Here is a 22249-nt window from a genome sequence, read left to right on the forward strand (position 1 = left end):
GTAGACCTCAAGATATACAGAATAAAGTTCAAATGTTCATCTGTTTCTTTTTTCATGTTTTGGCAAATGTAAAATTTATAATGCATCAACAAAAAAAATCTTTTCGTTTGATGTTTTTCTTTTACTGATATCTGTAATTTATTCTTTTTCTTCCATTTTATATTAAGAAGCAGTATTATGCCATTTTATCTGATAAAACTCATACATTAGAAAAGCACTAAATTGCATTTACAATTATATAACATAAATTATATCTACCTTGTCAGGGAAGGGGGGTGGGGCGAACATTTGAAATTTATTAAATTCACTTAGTAAATTTACCAAAAATAAGCCTCGGACACCCCTGTCCTACCCAACAAACACAAATATTCTTTAAACCCTCTCCACACCTTCGAAAAACTTTTATCCAGCCGCGCATGTGACGGCAATTAAACCAATAGATTTACTTGGTTTTCTTTAACTCTTTACTGAATTTTAATTGAACTGTCTAAAAATGATTTTTAGTTCGAATAGTTATTACATATTTAATATGATTCATTCAGAGCAAAAAAAGATTAAAGGCAAAAATTCTAGCGATAACATTTTGCAATATGGAACCAGACTGATGTAAAAAAAAAATTGGGATTTTAAACAAATTGCCACCCTCACAATGGAAGGGGTCCTATGTCCCGCGGCCACAAATAGACTCTAGACACGCGACGTTGCGAGGACAACAAACAGCCAGATAACGGCGATAGCGATAAACGGGAAGTAATTCTGATAATCTTATCAGACGTCACCAGGGCAGGACCAGTCGTGTTACGGACACGCATTCCAGACAGTTAGAGTTTGTGTCATTTCTTGTTAACAAGGTATGTAATCGATCTATGAATACATATTCACCCAAATACCACATATTTTGCTAGATAATATAGCTATGCTGATTAAAATATAAAATTCTAATTATGTTAGAAATTCAGCTACTTTCGCTTTGAATATAATATGATATATTTAATCAGTTCAATAAACTAGTGATTTAAACTGAATAGATTTGTTTCATTATAAAAAAATAATTTATAAACTTAATTATATTTTTTTAATATATATCATTATCTCTATTAACGTCCGGCATAGAAAAATTAGGCTGAAAGAGTGTTTAAGGTGAACTTTAAGTAAAAATCGATAAAATTTATTTTATACACATAAAATCAATAAAGTATATGTACAGACCCTGAAACGTACTACTACACCACACGCTCGCTGCACGCTCGCTAAACGGTTCACGCTGAACGGTTTACACGAAACGCTGCACGCTTTGCCCGAAACGCTAAACGATTTACACGAAACGCTGAACGGTTTACACGAAACGATTCTCGCACGAAACGATTTGCTCGCTTTTCACACGCTTTGGACGCGCTTTTATCCTGATCGATTCGGTTCCTCTCGGATTTTTTCCCTGACTCTGTTAGTAAGAATTAATTTTAAGAAAACACGAAATAAAAGAAATACCGATATTAGAAACGTATATGTACATAAGTGTTGAATTGATTAATTAGATTAATTTGGTACTTATATTTAAAGCAAAAAAATATTTATTCACAGAATTAGCCAAAAATATTACTTCTATAAATATATTTATTGCTCAAAAGAAATATCCATGATTCTTTTTAGTGCCGTAAATAATAAAAATTCAAGAGAAAAAAGTGACCGTAACACAATATTCAATACCAAAAATAAAATCCGTATGATTACAAACTGAAATCGGTTTTTCAGTATTCGGCGAGATTTTTTTTTCTTCTCACATTAATATTGTTATTGGTTTCAGAGAACACGATGTAAAAATACTAACAGTAAATAAACCTGTAATTATTTACATTGATAATTTTGAAAGTTATGTGAAATAAAATTATTCACATAAGTTAAAAAAATGCTATAAAACAACCGATTGATTTTTCTTATGTCGAGTCTTTCGCGTAAATAAATGTTCCGTACATAATATCACAGAAAAAAAAATCAATCGATGAAACAATAAAGAAAGTTGTCTATTTACTATTTCGGATAGAACAAAAAAATAAAAAATGATTCAAATTTTTGTCTCAATATTCGTATACATAACCGGCGCCCCGCATAACGGCGTACAATATATCTATCATAATCTATTTGAATTCAGTACAGTGCACATAGATTCCCATAATAATTAATTGCATGTGTACATTTTAGGAAAATTTCAGTGTGTTAATTACTTGTTGTTTTCCGTTATCAGTGTTTAAATAATTAAAATAATAATTTGTAGAAATATTTTTAATCGGGATGCAGAAGAATTTACTTTCCGCCTTTTATAGAAATGAACAGACTATTTCCTTTCTATGTTTACATTTAATTTTGTTCAAATTAATGTTAAATAATCTATAATTGAAATTGTGTGCATCATCAAATACTGATTCCGACTACCTTGAAGTCATTAAATTTCTATTGGCTATTGACAAAAAAAGAGACGAGTGACCATCCAATGAAAACGAATACACAGAGTTTGATTGACAGGTTCAGCCAGGTGCAGGTCTTACCCGATGTCCGAGGTTATGTGTACTGGTTGTACACAGATGAATAGTCTCAATAAATACGCGTACGTTTCTTTTGTTTGTTAAAAATTAATTCAATTTTGTAAAAAGATAAGTATATCATTTCTTATAGTTTTTTTTCACGAGAATATCTCAAAGGAGTTTTGCCAATCACAAACAGTTTAAAACGATATTTAACACGAGCGCTATTTTGAAACAATTAAATTGTCAGAGAGTTCCGAATGAAATCAGATGAACGTTTCTCACGGTTCTCGCACGCTTTGCCCGAAACGATTTACACGCTTTGCCCGAAACGCTGCACGCTTTGCCCGAAACGCTAAACGGTTTACACGAAACGCTTCACGATTCACACGAAACGCTAAACGGTTTACACGAAACGCTAAACGGTTTACACGAAACGTTTCTCGCACGAAAGTCGCACGCTTTTTTGGTGTAGTAGTACGTTTCAGGGTCTGTACATGACTGTATGCATGAATTTTTTATATTTATAATTGAACAAACATTCTTACGTATTTGATTTTTTTTTTCGTAGAAGAACAATGGATCCTTATTCTTGTGGCCAGGATGTGCCCCGATGTGACCTTTGTGAGACCGCAATTGTACACAGCTACTGTGACCTTTGTTATGCCAACCTCTGCAAGCCCTGCATCGGAGAACACATCTCTGATGGATATGAAAAACATAAAATAGTCCCATTTCAGAACCGAAGATCAACATTGATTTATCCAAAATGTAAAACACATCAAAGCAAAAATTGTGAATTACAATGCAAAGATTGCAGCATTTTTGTCTGTTCTACCTGTACTGCATCAAAACAGCACAAGGGACATAATTTTGTAGAAGTTACAGAACTTTACAAGACACAGAAAGAAGTAATTGAAAAAGACACAAAAGAGTTGGAGAATAATATTTCTTCCACGTATGAAGAAATTGCACTGGACTTGGAAAAACAGCTTGCCAACCTGGATGGAGGATATGAGAAACTTACAACAACGATTTCTAAACAAGGAGAGCAATGGCACAGAGAAATAGACATCATCATCAACAAAATGAAATCTGAAATCGGCGAGATAAATGTAAAACACAGGGACATTTTAAAGAAACATTTGGATGAAATCAAACAGATTCAGTATCTGATAAAACAAACATTTCTCGCCTTGAAGAAAATTGAGAAATCCACTGATATATCTCCTACCATTGAATACAACTCTAAGATCAGAGAGTTTCGAAAACTTCCTCCCAAGGTTCATGTATCCAATCCAACATTCATTTCAAAACCAATAGACCATGAGAAGCTGTACAGTTTGTTTGGACAGATCACCCCATTTTCTACTGCTACAGAAGAAAATAACTTGTCACAAAACCAACCAAACACTTCAGTTAAAGCGCTACTGGATGAACCAGAGCTTGTTGCCACAATACAAACAGGGCATGACAATGTAATGGGTGTCTCCTGTCTTAATGGCGACAAGATATGGACAAGTGGATTGACCAATGATATCAAATGCTATAACACTAAAGGCGTGTTACTTCAGACAATCAAACATACTTCAGGAAATTGCCCAAACGATATAGCTGTAGACAGTGATGGGAATCTTCTATACCTTTGTGGGACAACGAGGACAGTTAATAAAGTAAAGAATCGCCAGACAAAAGTGTTGATCAGATTGCAGGGTTGGGCACCATCAAAGCTGTGTGTCACCTCTACAGGTGATCTCCTGGTTACTATGTACAGTGATGATATAACTCAATCCAAAGTTGTCCGTTACTCGGGATCTATAGAGAAACAAACAATTCAATATGACAAAGAAGAAGAACCTCTGTACTCAGGTATTTCTAAAATTAAATTCATCACTGAGAACAGAAACCATGACATCTGTGTAGCTGATTGTGGGGCTCGTGCAGTGGTGGTAGTTAATCAGAACGGGAAACTTAGATGGAGATACACCGGTCATCCCTCAGTTACCAAGAAGGAACCATTTCAACCACGTGATATCACAACAGACAGTCAAAGTCGTATCCTAACATCAGACAGAAGCAAAAATTGTATCCACATTCTGAATCAGAATGGACAGTTTATCCGTTACATTGATAACTGTGATCTTGACTGTCCTTGGGGTTTATGTGTGGACAATAATGACAATCTGTTTGTGTGTGAGTTTTTCAAAAGCAATGTAAAACAAATTAAGTATTTAGGGTAGACATTATCCATTCTTAAAATATGACTTACAATCTGATGAAATATGTGATGTAAACCAAACGAAACTTACCTTTTTTTGTGAACATCTATATTGAATTCCATTATGGGAATTTCCATAAAAATACATTTGAAACTATATTTTTGATCAAGTGATTATCAAGTAAGGATTTCATTATATTCAGTCACTTTTAATAATAAAAAAAAATTCGAAGATTATCATATCAAGATTTTCTTTTTAAAGCAGGATGCAGGAATTTCTAGGTCAGTGATGAGCACTTATAAGATTCAACTATTGCACCATATCGTGTAATACAGATATACATTTTCCACTGTCTTTGCTTTTGATAACACTACTTATTATATACCTATCAATTTTCCCTTCCTGGTACTGTCGATTTTCCAGAGTGTGATCCGATTTTCCGCATCACCACACTGTGGTTTTCTGATTCCGTAACACCACTCTCTGAAACAGATGATGTAGTACGCATTAAATAACCTCTGTATTTAAACGCGTTTTAAAAGAGTTCGTTTGAAAATAGCTTTGTTATATAAGTAAACGCCATACCGTTGTTTTAGAAAGATGGGTTTGTAATTATAACTTTGCGTCCCGTTTGATCCGCGCCTGGCAACTCGATGTGATCCGAGCCCTTGGATCAAGTTACTGTTATGATAATGTATATGTATCAATCTTGTACTATTTAACCCGTAACTTCAAATGACGGCACCAGCGGGATGTTCTTATCTTTATTTTATATATACATGTATTTTAAAAATCTAATCGTGTGATGGCTTAAAATAATATAAATATATGTAATAAAGAATCATTCTTTGAATATTATGAGGTGATACTTTCAGTCTTGGCGTGATCAAATCTATCATAAAGCCCTTCGGGCTTTTTTCGATTTGATTACGCCCTGACCGAAATTATCACCTCATAATACTCAAAGAATGATTCCTTGCTCCTTAAAACATTGCATCTATACATGTAATATACAACTATTGTATCATATTGGGTTAGCATTGCATGTGTGTAATATACAGTTTTTGTATCGTATAGGTAAAGCTTTGTGCGTACATGTAAGCAATATGCAACTTTTGTATCACCACATGTTAACTGACAAATAACATTTTTAGCTCACCGAGACGAAGTCAGGGGGAGCTTATGCTATACACTCGGCGTCGGCGTCCGGACCTGGTTAAAGTTTTTGTTGCAGGTCCTGTATCTAAGCTATTACTTGTCCTATCTTCACCAAACTTGCATGGATGATGCATTTGGACCTACATATGGACTTAAAAGACTTGGATGCTGAATCTGAGTCCTAAATTTCAGATGCTGGAGGAGGTTAAGGTTGTTGGACCAGGTTAAAGTTTTTGTTGCAGGTGCCCTTTGTTAGCAATATCTAAGTTATTGCAGGTCCGTACTTCACCAAACTTGCATGGATGGTGTGTCTTATGATACTGATGCACCCGTAGGCTTGAGTGCTGAATCTGAGCTATTGGTTTTGGATGCTGGAGGAGGTTAAGGTTTTTGGAGCAGGTTAAAGTTTTTGTTGCAGGTGCCCTTTGATAGCAATATCTAAGTTACTGCTGGTCCATACTTCACCAAACTTGCATGGATGGTGTGTCCTATGATACTGATGCACCCGTAGGCTTGAGTGCTGAATCTGAGCTATTGGTTTTGGATGCTGGAGGAGGTTAAGGTTTTTGGAGCAGGTTAAAGTTTTTGTTGCAAGTGCCCTTTGATAGCAATATCTAAGTTACTGCTGGTCCGTACTTCACCAACCTTGCATGGATGGTGTGTCTTATGATACTGATGCACCAGGCAGGCTTGGGTGCTGAATCTAAGCTATAGGTTACAAATGCTGAAGGAGGTTACTGTTTTTAGAGCTGGTTAAAGTTTTTGTTGCAGGTGCCCTCTGATGATTATATCTTAGTTACTACATGTCCTAACATCACCAGACTTCCATCGATGGTGCGTCTTATGATACTGATGCACCAGACAGGCTTGAATGCTGAATCTGAGCCATAGGTTTCGGATGCTGGAGGAGTTTAAGGTTTTTGGAGCTGGTAAAAGTTTTTGAAACAGTTGCCCTCTGAGGATTATATCTTAGTTAATATTTGTCCTCACTTCACCAGACTTCCATGGATGGTGCGTCTTATGATACTGATGCACCTGACAGGCTTGAATGCTGAGTCTGAGCCATAGGTTTCAGATGCTGGATATGGTTAGTTTTTTTGGAACAGGTCACATGTTTAATAGATAATAGTACTATTTCAAACTTGCATAGTTGATTAAACTGTAATATGAATGAATCACAGAGGAAGCTTCAGTTGCAGAGCTTGATCTCCATTATCAAGGATGCTAAAAAATATATCTTAGTTATTACAGGTTCTAACTTCATCAAACTTGAATGGATGGTGTGTCCTATGATACAGATGCACCTGACAGTCATGGATGTTGAATCTGAGCCATAGGTTGCGGATGCTGGATGAGGTTTAGTTTTTTTGATCTCCATTATCAAGGATGCTTAAGAAATCTCCTACCTCACTCAAACCTACTTGATAGATAGATGTGTTTGTTGATAAGTGATATAACATTATTCCTATGATATAGTATTGTATGGTATGAAACAATAGTGTTTAATATGATACAATATAATATCATATGTCATATTAAAGTTATAAGATACGATATGATATTACATCAATTTTTTTTTTATATTTTATGTTATGATATTGTATCATGATATCGTTATGTATAGTATTGTATATTATGATACAATATTGTATAATATTATATTGTTTTATTAATTTATTATTTTATCACATGATATTATAACATAACATATTGCAAAATATAATATTGCATCCTATGATACAATGTTGTTTATTCTATTATATTGTATCATACGATATTTTATAATATGATATTAGTTTCTGTTATATAGAATTATATCACATCAAATTGTATAATATGATACTGTAATATTTTAAAATATCGTATGATACGATATTATATAATATGATATTGGTTTATAATATGATATTTTATCACATCAAATGAAATTGTATTGTTTGATATTGTAAAATATATATTATTGTATCATATGATACAATATGTATGATATGATATTGTATTATATAATATTTTACTTTATCACATAATATTGTATCATTTGATATGATACAATGTTGTATCAAATTATATTGTATCATATGATACTATATCATATTATGTATCAAAAATGATACAGTATCATACAATATCATACTATATTATACAATTTAATGGCATATGTTTCAATGTTATAATGTTTTATGTAATATTATATTGTAATATAATACTACATTGTTTTGTATATTATGATATTGTATTATGTGATCAAATACAATAACGTATAATACAATACAATGTCATATCATATGTTACAATATCATATTTCATCATTGTTTATTATGGTATTTTATTGTATTATATGATATATGTTGTAAATATGATAGGATGCAATATTTAATTTTATATTATTGTATTGATTAACATATGAACATTATGATTATCATACAATTTTTTAACAGATGATATACGATATTGTGTCAAGACAGAATCCAAGAATATCCAAGATCATAAAGTATGATTTTCATTTAATATGATAAAGGTGGTCTCATAAAGGTGAAGTCTCATAAGGGTGATGTCTCGTCTCGGTGAGCTTTGTTATCTGTGATTACCTATGTTTTATTTAAGGAAAGATGTGAAAGTAGATTTACAAAAATATTAGAATTTGTCTTTAATTGCAACAGTTACTATGGTGTAATTTACATTTTAGAGGTACAACACAAGTAAAACTATACCGGTATGTGACTTTGATGTCAAGAACACTTATACTATCTTATTCTAGATATTCATGACGCATGTTTTCTCACATCATATACTTATATATACCCTGTTTCGCCCTGTTCATTAAAGGTCGAAAAGTTTCAAGCGCGGGTTTAACAAACCCTAGAGGCTTGTAATAATACAATATAACACAGCCTTTTTCGGTAGTCTTTGATTCGTATTGCGCATCCCTTTTTTGATGTGTCTTCCAATTCGAGTTTTTCGATTAGACGTGAAATGATTGCGTCGAAGTCAACTTGGTATACAATCAGCTGGCGCAAACTGACGAAAAAATTATAAGAGACAACTATGTATAGAGAGAAAGCGATTTGTTGACAATATTCATTAATCATGTGATGTATTTGGGTTTTTTTTTCTTATTTTCTTTAAGTATATTATATAAAAACCATAACTTGGTATTTTTATATCGCATCCCAAATTAGGCCTCGATCGATGTATATTAGAGCCTGATTGCTCTCGGGCTGATTAACAGCGACCTCGGGCAAATATAGAATGCGATACAGAATTGCTAAGTACTAGTATGATCTAATTTGTACATAATTTGATATATATAGATACGTTGAAACGTTGTTTTGAATGTTGTTAAGTTTTTGCAGAAAGTGTATCTTGATATTTGAAATGTGTTGTTCTTTTTTCATATTGTTGTATTTGTATATTTGTAAATAATAAGGGTTTACGTCAATATTTAATATCATTTCAATGCAAGCATATATTTTGATGCAAAAGTTTACCGCCAGATCGTGATTAAGATTCGCAAATGCGTGCTTACAAACCTTACTTTCATTTCTGCTCTTTCGGTCTAGTTTATCCAAAAAGCAGGTTTTTAAATAATTTCCCATTAAGTACTTACAAGGTCAAATTCAATTATACTTGAAATACCAAAGGCGTTTATAGTCATCTCATTTACATAATTACATGTACATATTTTTGAGGATTTTCCCCCGTTATTAGTACCGTAAAAATGTATTAAAATGTATATCGTTCAGAAAAAAATTAATGTTGCTGCAAATGTTAAAAAATTGAAAGTTTTAAAGGTATCAAAATATAAATATGTATTAACCATAGTATTAAATGAAGACGCAATAGATATTCGTAAACATTTTTTATGTTAATGGGTTGATTGACTTTTTTTGTCATACTTCTTTTTTATGTATGCACTAGGGTCTTCTTCAAAACGAGCACTTCTGTGTGTTTAATAATTTAAAGTGTATATATGTCTATTATTTTGTTTTAAAGCTTACAGAAATTAAATAAAAATATGACCCTTTTTTTTCATTCTGTCACCCACACAAGATATGGGAAGAAGGGGTTTAGTCATAGACTTCAATTTTATTGTTTACAAGACAAAATTACATGTACCATCCCCTCTCCTATTTATTTCATGCATGAATTAAAGCAAATGGAATGATATTCTTATACATATGACGCTCTATAAATTATACACTGTACATGTATCATCCTTATTACAAAATAGAACATAATATGTTATGTTTGTTTTCAATCCCATACGTATTTTGAACCAGACAGCAAAACAACAATAAAGGTGAAAGTTGAAAAATACAACAGCACCGAATTAGAAAAGGACCAACGGTTTACACTGCCAAGATTGATATATGTTTTAGTCAATGTAAATTTCTTTTTCTTTGTTTTTGTTTTTTTGGTTTGTTTTTAGTTTCACACTTAAAGCACTGTCGTCAGTGACCTCATGAAATAATTTTTAGTTGGAGTTTTATTTTTTTTTAATATCTCCCTTTATTTAAAACTGCACATGCAATATACGCGTAGGTTTTTTTTAGAAAGATACATTTTGAACTAGTTTAAACAATTTGTTTTCAATACCAATACGTAACAGTTAGGATTAATATAAATTTTCTGATGTATATCAAGAAATTCTGTAAAATTGTAACAAAACTATTTCATTTTACCAATTTTCACCTTTGTATAGAGAAAATGTATTATGAAAAAAAAAATTTGAGTTATTTTCATCATGATTACCAATAGGTAATTACATAATCAAATAAAAGAAATTTCGAATTTTGAAAAAAAAAAAAAGGAAAAATAATATTTTCATACTGATGTCTATTTGTATGAAATATTTTTATCGCCGCCATAAAGCTATTATTTACGCTCTTAGTCAGGGATATAAACCATACGTGTAACATCCATTTTAACTTGTTAGCTTCAACGACAAAAAATATAGCGCCAGAAACTTTGTGGAGAAAAATCTTTTTTTAAGTAGTAGATATATGATAATGATTGTTTTTTCAAAAGTACATATCAAATTGGTTATGTAAGTTTCATTTAATATTACAAAAATAACTATTCTATACGTTTGTATCTATGCGCATAGCGCACGAATTAGGAAAGTGTATTCATACAAAATTGAACGTCACAGATTTCCAATGCAAACATAAGGGAAAATATACACGGAATATAAATATTGTAATAAGAGTATTATTCTGCAGTAGTAAAAAAAAATAATTGAAATGTAAGATTTGTTTTATCTCTTTTATCAGTTATTTTAGAGTAGAAATATTAGCTTTTATAAATTACTTGAATTTCTGTTGGGGTGAAGTGGGGTTAGGGTTAGAATATGTGCAAATTGACGAAATTACTTTCTAACATTATTGCGTTAATCATATCAGCTCCAATCTTATAAAACGTAATAAGCATTGTTTTCTCAAATAGTTTGTTAATTTGTTCTTCCATAATCTATTTATATAATTGAGTTAGTTTCAGTCCTTGGTTATATCTATATGTATCAATTGTAGAATACCTTTCTATAACCCCGCCTCTTGCACTACAGGTGAGTTGATCTGAGTGATTGCTGTGAACAGGTGCGCGTGTTTTTTTGTGTGTTGGTGTCAGAGTTATCTATCTTCATCATGCGACCTCTGCCTAACGTTGTGTAAAATTAGCAGACTAGTCTTTAATTACCTTTCAGGTGAAACATTAGCATTTCTTTTACACATCCGTCAGGCACCTCATTAATCACCAAGTATGCGTAGTCGTACCGCCTCGGTTTCACTCCATCACACAGGAAGTAACGTGACGTAATCCTATTTGTTATCTGTTGGGGGAACGGTTTAGATTTGACGGGCGTAGGATATCACGCATGCCCAATGATCCAAAGAGTACCGTAAATATAAATAAAGAACAACTCTTTTTGTCTTTCTTTATAATTTTTTATTTAACGAGAAGAAATCCATTCAACATGGCGGCTGAGATATTACAAATGTCGTCTCTGCTAGCCAACATGAGATGCGGCTCCATGGTTGTCATGGGGAATCCACAGTGTTACTATGGCAACGTTCAACAGAGCCGCCGCGTTCTGTGTTGTAAGAATGGATTCGTGTTTTCTCCTCAGTATTGTAGATGTATGCCAGCTAATTTCGGTAAGTCACTGGTACAACTTAGAAAAAAATCTATCGTTCATAAATTTCGCGTGTGTTTGAGGGGGGGGGGGGGGGGGGGGTAAATAAACAAAAGAAACGATCAGACCCATCGATAAATGTTGAATGTTTTACCGAAAATATTTTGACAACTACACTTTTTTTTTATTCGTAAACTTCTGAAATTTTTTTTTATAAATAATTGTAACCAGCTGTCAATTCCAGCGATATATTTTGAAAATCATTTGTTCTAATTTCAAACTATCGCTTAATTGCTTATATTTACGATGATTATGATTTTTTCAAGCGATAATTAAGATAATGTTCGTCGTAATAAAAGTTGAATAATTGAGGTTGAGGTTTAAGTTATTTTTGTATTTTTTTCTTATTTCAAAATAAAAATAGCGTTCTTCTGTAATAAACGGGTGTAACGTTAGTATACTAAAATTTAGGCATTTTGTTACAAAAAATCTTATTTTCCAAAAAATCCCTCACTACATGAACACGTTCTGTTATGTATTTTTACTTTACTTTCTATTTGAACAAAAATTAATTTGAACAATTAATCATTTATCTCCACATTTCTAAATGTTTTTTTTGTTTTGTTTTTTTTGCCTGCTACGATATTCTTACACTTATACTATCGTTAAACGTCGATAAAAATTCTACAAAAATTGGAGCAGCAAGACAATGGATCTATCTACAAATTGCTTAAATGCACATACCTCGTTTACGATAATGTAAAATTCAGAACATTAAGCATGTGTATATAATACATATAATTTGTATCCTTCCTTAGTTTGGTTATTTTTTCTGAAGTTATCTCTTTATACCGCGAATTAATTACATGTTTATCACAAAGTGTCCTGTATACATTCTTTTACTCATTGTTTCAGTTTTTCGTAAAGGGCTACCGCTATATTTAGGACGCAGACTTTTATTTATCGCACACGTTAATTTAAAAAGAAAGAAAATTAATTTTAAGACCACAATCTTTCATCGATGATAATTACTTTTCCAAGCATTACCTCATTTTTTCATTTCTTCTTTCAAACATTGTAAACGAACTTCCCCGCATCGTTCCGCTGCCTACATACACACGCAATCTTTCATCGATGTTACTTACTCCCCAAGCATACTTCATTTTTCATCTCTTCTCTAAAATGATCATCGTCCCGCTGTCTACATACACTTGTATATTTTCGTGTTTTTTTTCCCAGAATTAAACTCTGTATCAGAGAAAAGAAACAAAGCTGCAGCGAACAATGAACAAACCAGTGCCAAACTCTCCGAGACAATCGACCAACCAACAGCCGTGGTAGAAATTCAGTATCCACACAAACCAACAGGTGCCCCACAACAATCAATTAACGATCTGCAGGCTCAATACGAATTACGTGGTGTAAATCCTTTACTCAGGGCACCGCTACCGCGAATTAATTTCGCGAACATTCGACAGAGAAATGGAATGATACTACGTATGCCTGTAATTCACGTGGCAGCCCGGAATTTCCGGAATCAGTTAGTTAGAAGAACAGTTCCAATTTTCACCATTCGGGATGGTAAGATTTTCTTTTCAGCGACTATTCGACAGAGATACCCACAAGTCATTGCGAGAGTACGTCAGCTCGAGGCGCAAGGAGTGGCTCTGAAGCCGACGTACGTTCGGCCGGATTCCGGCAGTTTACGGATATCACCGACTCCATTTGGAATCGGAGCAGCAAGGAGGCAGCAACAGGCACCAGTGGTCGACAGAATGACGGAAAATACCGACAATTTGGCGGGAACGGTCGAAGCAGGAGTCGGCGAAAACGGTGTCGTAGTCCCAGGCGCAGATCCAATTCCAGATACTATTTACCCGGCTGAGAAGAACTTGAAAAACATGGAAGCCGTTCCATTAACTACCCCGACCAACCCCACTCCCATAGTTGAGACTACATCCTATCAACCAACTACAGAGAGTACACCTGTACCTAAAGAGAAAAAAGAACAAAAGAATGAACCAAACATGAACGAGTTTCCGTTTGTTCTGACGACAAGGGGAGGTAACACGCCAATCGACGCTCTCACAGGGCTGCCACTCAATCAGCCACTACCTGATAATTTCGTGCCACCGACATTTGGACCCCCGACGGATCTTCCACCCCCTCCGAGTGATCTCCTAAGAAAAGGCATGGATGGGGTACAATGATAAGTGTCTTTAGTAATTTTCAATACATTGATGCATTTAAATGATGATACGTGAACTGTAAATTAAAATGATGCCTTTACAACAAGCTTTTGTTTATTTGTTGAATCCAAGTGATAAATAAATGAACATTTTACAAAGAGAAAGCCGCGGTCAATAATTATTAGGTGCATGCATATAATAGGTTTTTGAAAGACCACAATGTTTGATAAGTGTAATCAAGGGATAAATTAATGAACATTCTATGCACAAGAATTCGAAGACATTTTCTACGAGGTGAATGTATATAAAGGTTTATTGAAACAACAAAAAATGCTTAAAAATGTGTATAACGTTTACGTTTCAATAAATTAGATTAGTGCATGTCCCATATTGTAAGGAAATATTGATAAATATAGATATTATTTTTCAACTTGTATTAGAATTAACATGTAATATGGACATGTATGTATTCAAATAATAAATAAGAAAAAAACTGTATTTGCAAGATGTTCACATCGTTTTATTCATTAAATATTTTAGCTTGGTCTTATGTTTTAAAAAACGGGATTGCGTGACAACGTATCATAACCATTTCAGTGCGGCATAAAAACTACTCATACAAATACAAAAGGTTTTCCCCAACGCTAAATTTTAGAGAGAGAGAGAGTTTCGGATAACAAGTATAAACTTCACAGAGAGAAAAAGGCATGTTTTTGTATCCTTTCCTGTACTGTGAAATAATTCCATGAAAAAAAAAAATTCACTTTAACTAGACTTTTTTCAGCTATAGAAACATGTTTCCTGCAAATCTGAGTTTACTGACTGCAGAGTCTATAACACTCACGCCGGATCTCCAATCGTTATTAGACAGTTGTCGCGAAGGAATATCCGGCTGATTGCGCACTTTCGTCACTTCCGGTGAATTCCCTCTTCTTTCTCCAGATCGTTGCACATCCGTTCCCGATGATAATCCACTAGAAATAAAAGAGTTCCTTTGAGGCGCTTTTTCTGAGAGCAGCGTATTTGTTTTGGTGCTTACAAAATTGTTAGAAGTAGGTGAAATAACGTTCCGTTGTTCTGCTAGGCCAGCCTTTTGGAGATTGTTGAAAGCGATTTGCGAATCCACACTCGGAAGATAGATGTCGCTTGGGTAATTAGTGTACATGGGATCCGTGACACTGACGTCATAATACGGAACCTCTGACGTATAATCCGGACTGGCGGGAGAAAACACGCTCATCATCGAGTCGAAAAATGACGTTATAGGGTCTGTTGGAGTTCGGAGAGCCGACGTGTGGAGGTAATACGGAATCCTCTGTGCAATGATTCGGTTGTTCCGAATTTGTTCGTAATCAAACTCAGGAAAGTTTAATCTTCCAGTATTTTGAGAATTTGTTGTTGTGGTAGTTAATTTTGTCTGAGTTTTATTTTCGATGTTTGGTATGATTGGCGCAGAGGTGGTTAAAGGTGAGATTGTTTTTCTTGGCAATGGGGTGGTCGTTGTCATGGGAACGCTTTGAGTCGCTAACGTGAACCGCGGCGCTGTGTCTCTAGGATTGTAAACAAATCGGAAATACGCCTTGTCCAAGAATGGGTCGTTGGTTGGCGGGAATATGGTTGTCTGCTGGCCATATATATTAACTGCAGAAATACATAAAAGGCTTTAAAAATTAAAAAAACCACATAAACATGTACAGGCTGTAATGCTGTAAACGTGTTATGTTTGGTGTGTACGATAGTTGGCGAGAATTTAACAAGATGGCGCGGGTTTGAATTAGAGTATTCCTGAATGTGATTGTTCCTATACGGTAAATGCTTGTCATTTAGCGATGTACTTAATTTAACGGAAGCAACATTCCGCCATAAGCGCTAAATAGAATACACAGCCAAATGTAGAATGTTTACAGTATACAATATATCAGTGGCAATTACTACTCTGTTTGCATATAGTCGAGATCTTAAAAAGTTGCAGAATGAATCCCTAACACCAAGTCAACTGACAGTAAATGGAATGTGGCTTAACGATGACTAAATGATATACAAGTATAGTTTGACAATCCAGTCATCATTTCAGACGGTAAGTTGACAAATAAATCAATCTGATTAAAATAAAAAGTTCAACCCGCTGTCCAGTTTTCGCGTGTGGAAAGAATTTCTCCTGTGACGTACAAAAGACCGGGGAGCGGATAAAACTTCTGGTTTTAATTAGATTAACATATGTGTATAGCCTAGTAGATTGCATTCACAGGTTCGTCTTAAGAATCATTTTATTTAAATGAAGAAAAAAAATCTAAGAAGAAAAAAGCGCCCTCTCATACCTTAAGGCTATTGCAACTAAGGGTTTACCTGAGCTTGCTGTTGTGGGTGATGGAGGGGTCGGCATTGTTGTTGTGGTGAGGGGGACACTAACGGGTCCCTCAGGTAGGTAAACTGGCCGACCCGTGATCACAGGGCTGTCGACCAACACTGTGGAGCTACTCTCGGTCTCGCCATTTTTCAAGTTCTTCTTTACTATGTCCATAAAGGAGTAAACCGTGTTCTGTTGTAACACATCAGGCATTTTGACAGAGAGGGAAGGCCTCGACCAATCAGGATACTCTCCTGTTAACCGGAAGTCTGAAGTCCTTTTCGGCACCCAAAACGTCCTTTGTTCTGATTGGTTGGTTCGTTTCTGTTTTTCTAATTTGTATTCTAAGCTTGAAATGGCGTTGTCGGACCATTTACCCGCTACCATCCCTTTCATTACGTTTTCAATGTACTTTTTGTAGAACTTCTTATACTTTTCGGATCTTTGAATAAAAGGAGGTAGAATAGGCATTATTGGGTTTTGTGTTGTAGTGGGAGTAGCCGGGTTCCGGTTTACAATGGCGGGACGAGCTAACTTTGGTCTATTACCGGAAGGAGGTAAGATGGAAATGTCTGCGCAGTTGTAATATTCTTCCTGTTTTCCGCATCCAAGTCCGCCGTAGCCATCAGGGCATACTCCCCAGTTGTTACCTACAAAAATCGTTTTTGCTTAAAGGTGCTATTAAACATTTCATATAAAAATGTTTCAGTATATCTGGTATTATTCAAATTTAGTAATGCTCGGCCTTCCAGACTTGTTAATAAATGACAGCATTATATTTACTATATGATTTAAACAAAATCTATTACATTAAGAAGAACATTTTGGAAGATATAAATACAATGCCAGTTGTAAGATAAAAAAAAGTCTTTGGAACCATTCCAGGCTCAAATGATGCATTTAGTAACCTCTTAAATAGTGTGGCATGCTGTCTTGCACTTTTATTTACAAAGTTACACAAAAATCAAGTTTGTACTAGACCTGCTGTCAATTTGATTAAAAAAAAAAGAAGAAAGAATACGACTAGCGATTATGGTCAAATTGAACTTTCTAAAAAAAAAAATCTTGAGTCAGGTATAGTTTGTAGGTCAGTCGGAGGAGGGACGGGGGCAAACTTTTTATAAATACAGATTGCGTCATCACTTACCACCGATCCACTTCCACTGAAGAACACACTGCGAACACGTGACCCCATCCGGGATCTTGAGAAACAAGTTGTGTTTGACGGCCGTATCCGGTACGTACCGACTTCCGTACCCCTCTATTGTCAGTGGGTATTTATCTAGGCACTCTTGCGTAATTGTTGACGTCACGTTGTCGTTGGGACAGAGATGGAACTCGAAGTAGCCGCCTATATTGGAGAGGACGTCCACTGTCACGTTCATGAATTGGTCGTCCTGGTAATACTTTTTGACGATGTAGCCATTTGCGTATTTCCCGCCAGCCTCGTTTTTGCGCACTTCGTCATAGGAATCGCCGCACAATCCGCATTTCCCGCCATTAATTTCGTGTAACCGCTGAAAAAGCCATATCGATATTAAGTATTTATGTCAGGACAATCTTAGCATATATGAACTAGTCCGAGGTCGCAAATCATATGGTTGATTGATTTTTTTTGTTTTGAGAAGGCTATAATATGCATGACTTGAACATAACCGTAATTCGTTACAAGTATATAACGAATTCGTAAGAAATCTTATAGCGAATTCGTTGTAACATAATCAGCAAACAATACTCCAAACTATTTTCGATTATGCAATCAATATCACTACCATTTAAAAATGAAATGGTAATGCAACCTTTCACTTTACTTTTTTAAAAAAATTCTTTATATTATTTGAATTTAATTATTCAATATTTGCATCTTGAATTTCATTTATCTTCGATGGAATTCGTAGTAAAAATAATTCATTATATGCCAAAAAAATATGTTAAAAGTTTCCAAACGGGATCTTAACGTTACCTCGTTTTAGCCGTAGGTTTCTATAAAAATTTGGACGGGACATCAATAAAAATCGGGCATAGATGAGTATAGCTGCAGAACTGTAGCTCTCCGGGAAAAATAATATTGACAGACCGGAGAGCTACAGGGCCACCCATTGAAAAAATTGTATATTTATTGCGCAGAAAAACGTGCGCTAGTTTTCGACTGATTTACCTTATTAATACGCAAATTCTGTGAAAACAGTTGGTATCATTAAATTCTTCATGCAATTTACTACTGATATCGTCTGTTCACTTGCCTCGGATAGTCTTTTAAAAACCATCACCAGTCCCGTAAATTCATGTGGTGCACTTTGTTTACATGTAAAAATGGCGATTCTCGATCTCGATGTAAATTCAACATACTTGATTATCCGAGGTCGGTAGCGTGTTTCGATGAAAGTCTGAGGCAAATAAATAGGCCATATCAGTAGTAAATTGCATGAAGAATTTAATGGTACTAATTTTTTTCACAGAATTTGCGTAGTAATAAGGTAAATCAGTCGAAAACTAGCGCACGTTTTTCTGCGCAATAAATATACAATTTTTTCAATGGGTGGCCCTGTAGCTCTCCGGTCTGTCAATATTTTTTTCCCGGAGCTGAGAGCTACAGTTCTGCAGCTAAGATGAGTAATATCCGTGTTCGTTATATTCGCATTATGCTGTATATATTCCTTTCAACACTTTCATTAAGATATAATTTAACTTTTTTTTAAACGACACACGGCTGCATATTCCTAGTTTGATTCAGTCTGTGACTCCCTCAAAAACGTGTAGATGGGAAGACTTGATTATCAGATCGTATTTGCTGGAGATTAAATTTTGTGATTCTAGCAGTAATTGATTCTTATTTTAAGACATGGATGAAAGAAACGGAATCCGCCAAACATTAAATTTCATTTAAAAAATAGTCTTTGCAGTACTGTTAGTAGCTAAACAGAAATGTTTGAGTTGATAATACGACCAAAGTTTCCTCCATAAATTCAGCTCTGAAAATAATTATCCTGTATATTAATAATTATTTTCGACATTTTGCAAAAATACAATATCACTAATAAAAAAAGGCAATTAATTTACTGTTTAACAATGAGTTTGAAGCATGGTTAACAGATATCAAATAATATGAGGGCTACATATATACAAAATAAACTCTTGAGATTATCATAGTATACAACATAATTTACATTATCGTTTGCTTATAATATTTGATATATGCACACAATACATTCACTACAGTTTATCTCTGTAAATAGAAGTAAACATTTTACTGCCGATAATTGCTTGTCGTTAAGTGCGTGTTTTACACAAATAAACCCGCGCCACGAGTGAGTACACGAAATGGCCACGAGCAACTCATTTACACGACGGAATGTAACGCTACAGCCAGAGCTATGGTCTATCTATAAAGCAGATTAGAGGTGTCTTCACAGCAATTAACGGTGGTAAACTCGAAATAAATCATGATGAATTAGAACTTTGCTGTTATTTGTCATGAAAACGACAGAAAATACTTTTTCATATTGCACAGTGTACAGTCTTAGAAAAGAAAAATTTAACGTTTGTATAATTATGCACACCAAGATTTTGATAATTTTTCTATTTCTTTTTTTTTTGGGGGGGGGGGGGTAAAAGTGAAAAAAAAAAAGCAAACGCAGAAGGAGGATCTAAATTGTATCTAGGCTTTTAATATAAATAACTAATAATTGAGTACTAAAAAAAATTATATATATATTTTTCATTTATATGCCAACCTAAAGCTTATGGAAACTGTATTAAGTTGTATTTTGCATTACATTAGTTTATTATATTTCACCAAAGAGTTAAAGAAAAATTAAAAAAATAAATTTTAAAAAAATATGAAAAGTTTGAAAATAAATTTGAATTATAAAGTACAAGTATTGAAAAATAAGTTTATTTTGAGCCTATATTTTCCCAACCTCAACATGGATAATTAGGATTATTTTCTGGTTTAAAACATAACGTCGATCTTCTTACCCAGAATCCCCCGCAGTTTAGTCCAGTGTCATCTACGTTTTTAGGAACATTCATCTGGTTCCACGGATAATACCTCCATAAATTTGACCTCATGGGAGGGTCAATCAAATGACCTCGACCCTTAACAAGGTCGATCACACCAACTATCACAAACAGTCTCAATAAATCACAAAATGCCTGCATGGCGTCGATCGATAAAGTTATCAAAACAGAAAATTCTATCTATTCGCGAATGTCAAAGAATCCATTTTAGTCCGAAATTTGCCGTGATTTTCTCTCTCACTTTTTGCAAATAGACCGAGAGAAAAAAAAAAGCTTTCGTCGTCGAAATTTTTCAATTTTTTTCTTCCTTATAAACAAATCGAAAATCAAAAGAAAGAAAAAAAACTCTCACAAATTACTATCAGTTCCTAGACCACCCAATTGTAAGCTATGTTTCTCCCGAAAAACATTTTTTTTTTTTGCTTGGACGTGTAGATAGTTCCATTATTCATGTACAGTACAACAATTAGGAAGATAGGCACTATACACACTACTCAGACCGTTAATTAAGATTTCGTGTTGATGACCCTCGGACTCTAATTGTTTTTGCGATGAGCGTCCCAGCACCGGGCTAAAAGGGGATAGGTATGTCAATGTGTTTTCGATTCCCTTTTTAAAGCAGAACATATTTTTTCTCTCATTTCTGTTTTTCTTTAACTTTAAATCAGTATAGACAATTAAAAGCAGGATATTTCTTTTATTTTCTGTCACTTATTTACATTGTAATAAAAGAAATGGGATTTAAATAAAAGACATTATTTCATTGTAATATTAAATACACGGAGGGTACAGTGAAAGAATAAATACTGGCTAAAATCGCAACTCCTCGGGCCTTTCCGGCAGATCTCGGAAAAACTCCAAAACAAACCAGATATCGAATGTAAATTAGCATCACCAGATGTTAGATCTTATAAAAAATGGAGTCACTTCCCATCAATTTATTTATCGGCTAGACAATTCTGTATGTCTTTTCATTGTTATATTTTGGGTATATCATTGGATTATATGAAGTCTATTACAATTCTCAAGAGATCATAAATGAGTTGTATTTTTATTAAGTTTTATATAAAGGGGATTGTGAAGAACGCCTATATAATACATACAACGTTTTCTTTTCGAGCTCTGTCGGAAATACTGTACATATGTCAAATAAGCGAAAAAAAATTGTTGATTAACAATGAATAACTAAAAAATTCAATTCAGTAAGTAACAACAAAACCCCCTTTGGGAATCGAACTCGGGTTGTACGGATGTGCGGAACTCAAGCGCATTATTTGCTACACAAAGAAATACATGTAGAAATAAAATAGGTACCTATACAGGTGTATATGTCGTTTGCTTGTTTTAAGAAATAAGAAGCAATAAAATATATTACAATAAATTATCCTTCAAAAAGCCATGCACAGTATATAGATATAGTTTGTTACAATTGTAATTTATTAATTTCGTATGTTTACCTATTTAATGTGGAACGGTATGCATGAAAAGCATCTGCTTGCGACAAATATATATCTGCTTATCATTAGTCTCTCTTTTTGTAGTCTAATATAAGCTAAAAGAAGTCCTAAACTATGCATCTCGATCTATGTTCTTTGATTGATGACAATAATGATGAATAAATGTGTCAGCTTATTTATCTTATCTTAAAACGAGTTGGCAATATGATT

The 22249-nt window shown here is 34.1% G+C and overlaps 3 protein-coding genes across 3 annotated transcripts; 2 read left to right on the forward strand and 1 right to left on the reverse strand.

Moving 5' to 3' along the window:
* Positions 1 to 776: 776 nt before the first annotated feature.
* On the forward strand, positions 777 to 4945 carry LOC136269471 (uncharacterized). The gene is made up of 2 exons (XM_066088899.1): positions 777 to 851; positions 3091 to 4945. Exon 2 carries the CDS (start codon positions 3098 to 3100, stop codon positions 4757 to 4759), a length of 1662 nt encoding a protein of 553 aa, XP_065944971.1. The 5' UTR covers positions 777 to 851; positions 3091 to 3097; the 3' UTR covers positions 4760 to 4945.
* Positions 4946 to 11826: 6881 nt separating this feature from the next.
* Positions 11827 to 14321, forward strand: LOC105345442 (uncharacterized). Its single transcript, XM_011453567.4, has 2 exons — positions 11827 to 12048; positions 13266 to 14321. The coding sequence occupies exons 1-2, from the start codon at positions 11868 to 11870 to the stop codon at positions 14234 to 14236; spliced, it is 1152 nt and encodes a 383-aa protein (XP_011451869.3). The 5' UTR covers positions 11827 to 11867; the 3' UTR covers positions 14237 to 14321.
* A 656-nt stretch (positions 14322 to 14977) lies between these two features.
* LOC136276564 (uncharacterized) lies at positions 14978 to 20878 on the reverse strand. Its single transcript, XM_066088906.1, has 4 exons — positions 20541 to 20878; positions 17710 to 18079; positions 16562 to 17212; positions 14978 to 15856 (listed from the first exon to the last, which is right to left on the reverse strand). The coding sequence occupies exons 1-4, from the start codon at positions 20721 to 20723 to the stop codon at positions 15000 to 15002; spliced, it is 2061 nt and encodes a 686-aa protein (XP_065944978.1). The 5' UTR covers positions 20724 to 20878; the 3' UTR covers positions 14978 to 14999.
* Positions 20879 to 22249: the final 1371 nt, after the last annotated feature.

Source organism: Magallana gigas, chromosome 1 (assembly GCF_963853765.1).
Source record: "Magallana gigas chromosome 1, xbMagGiga1.1, whole genome shotgun sequence".
Lineage (NCBI taxonomy): Eukaryota > Metazoa > Mollusca > Bivalvia > Ostreida > Ostreidae > Magallana > Magallana gigas.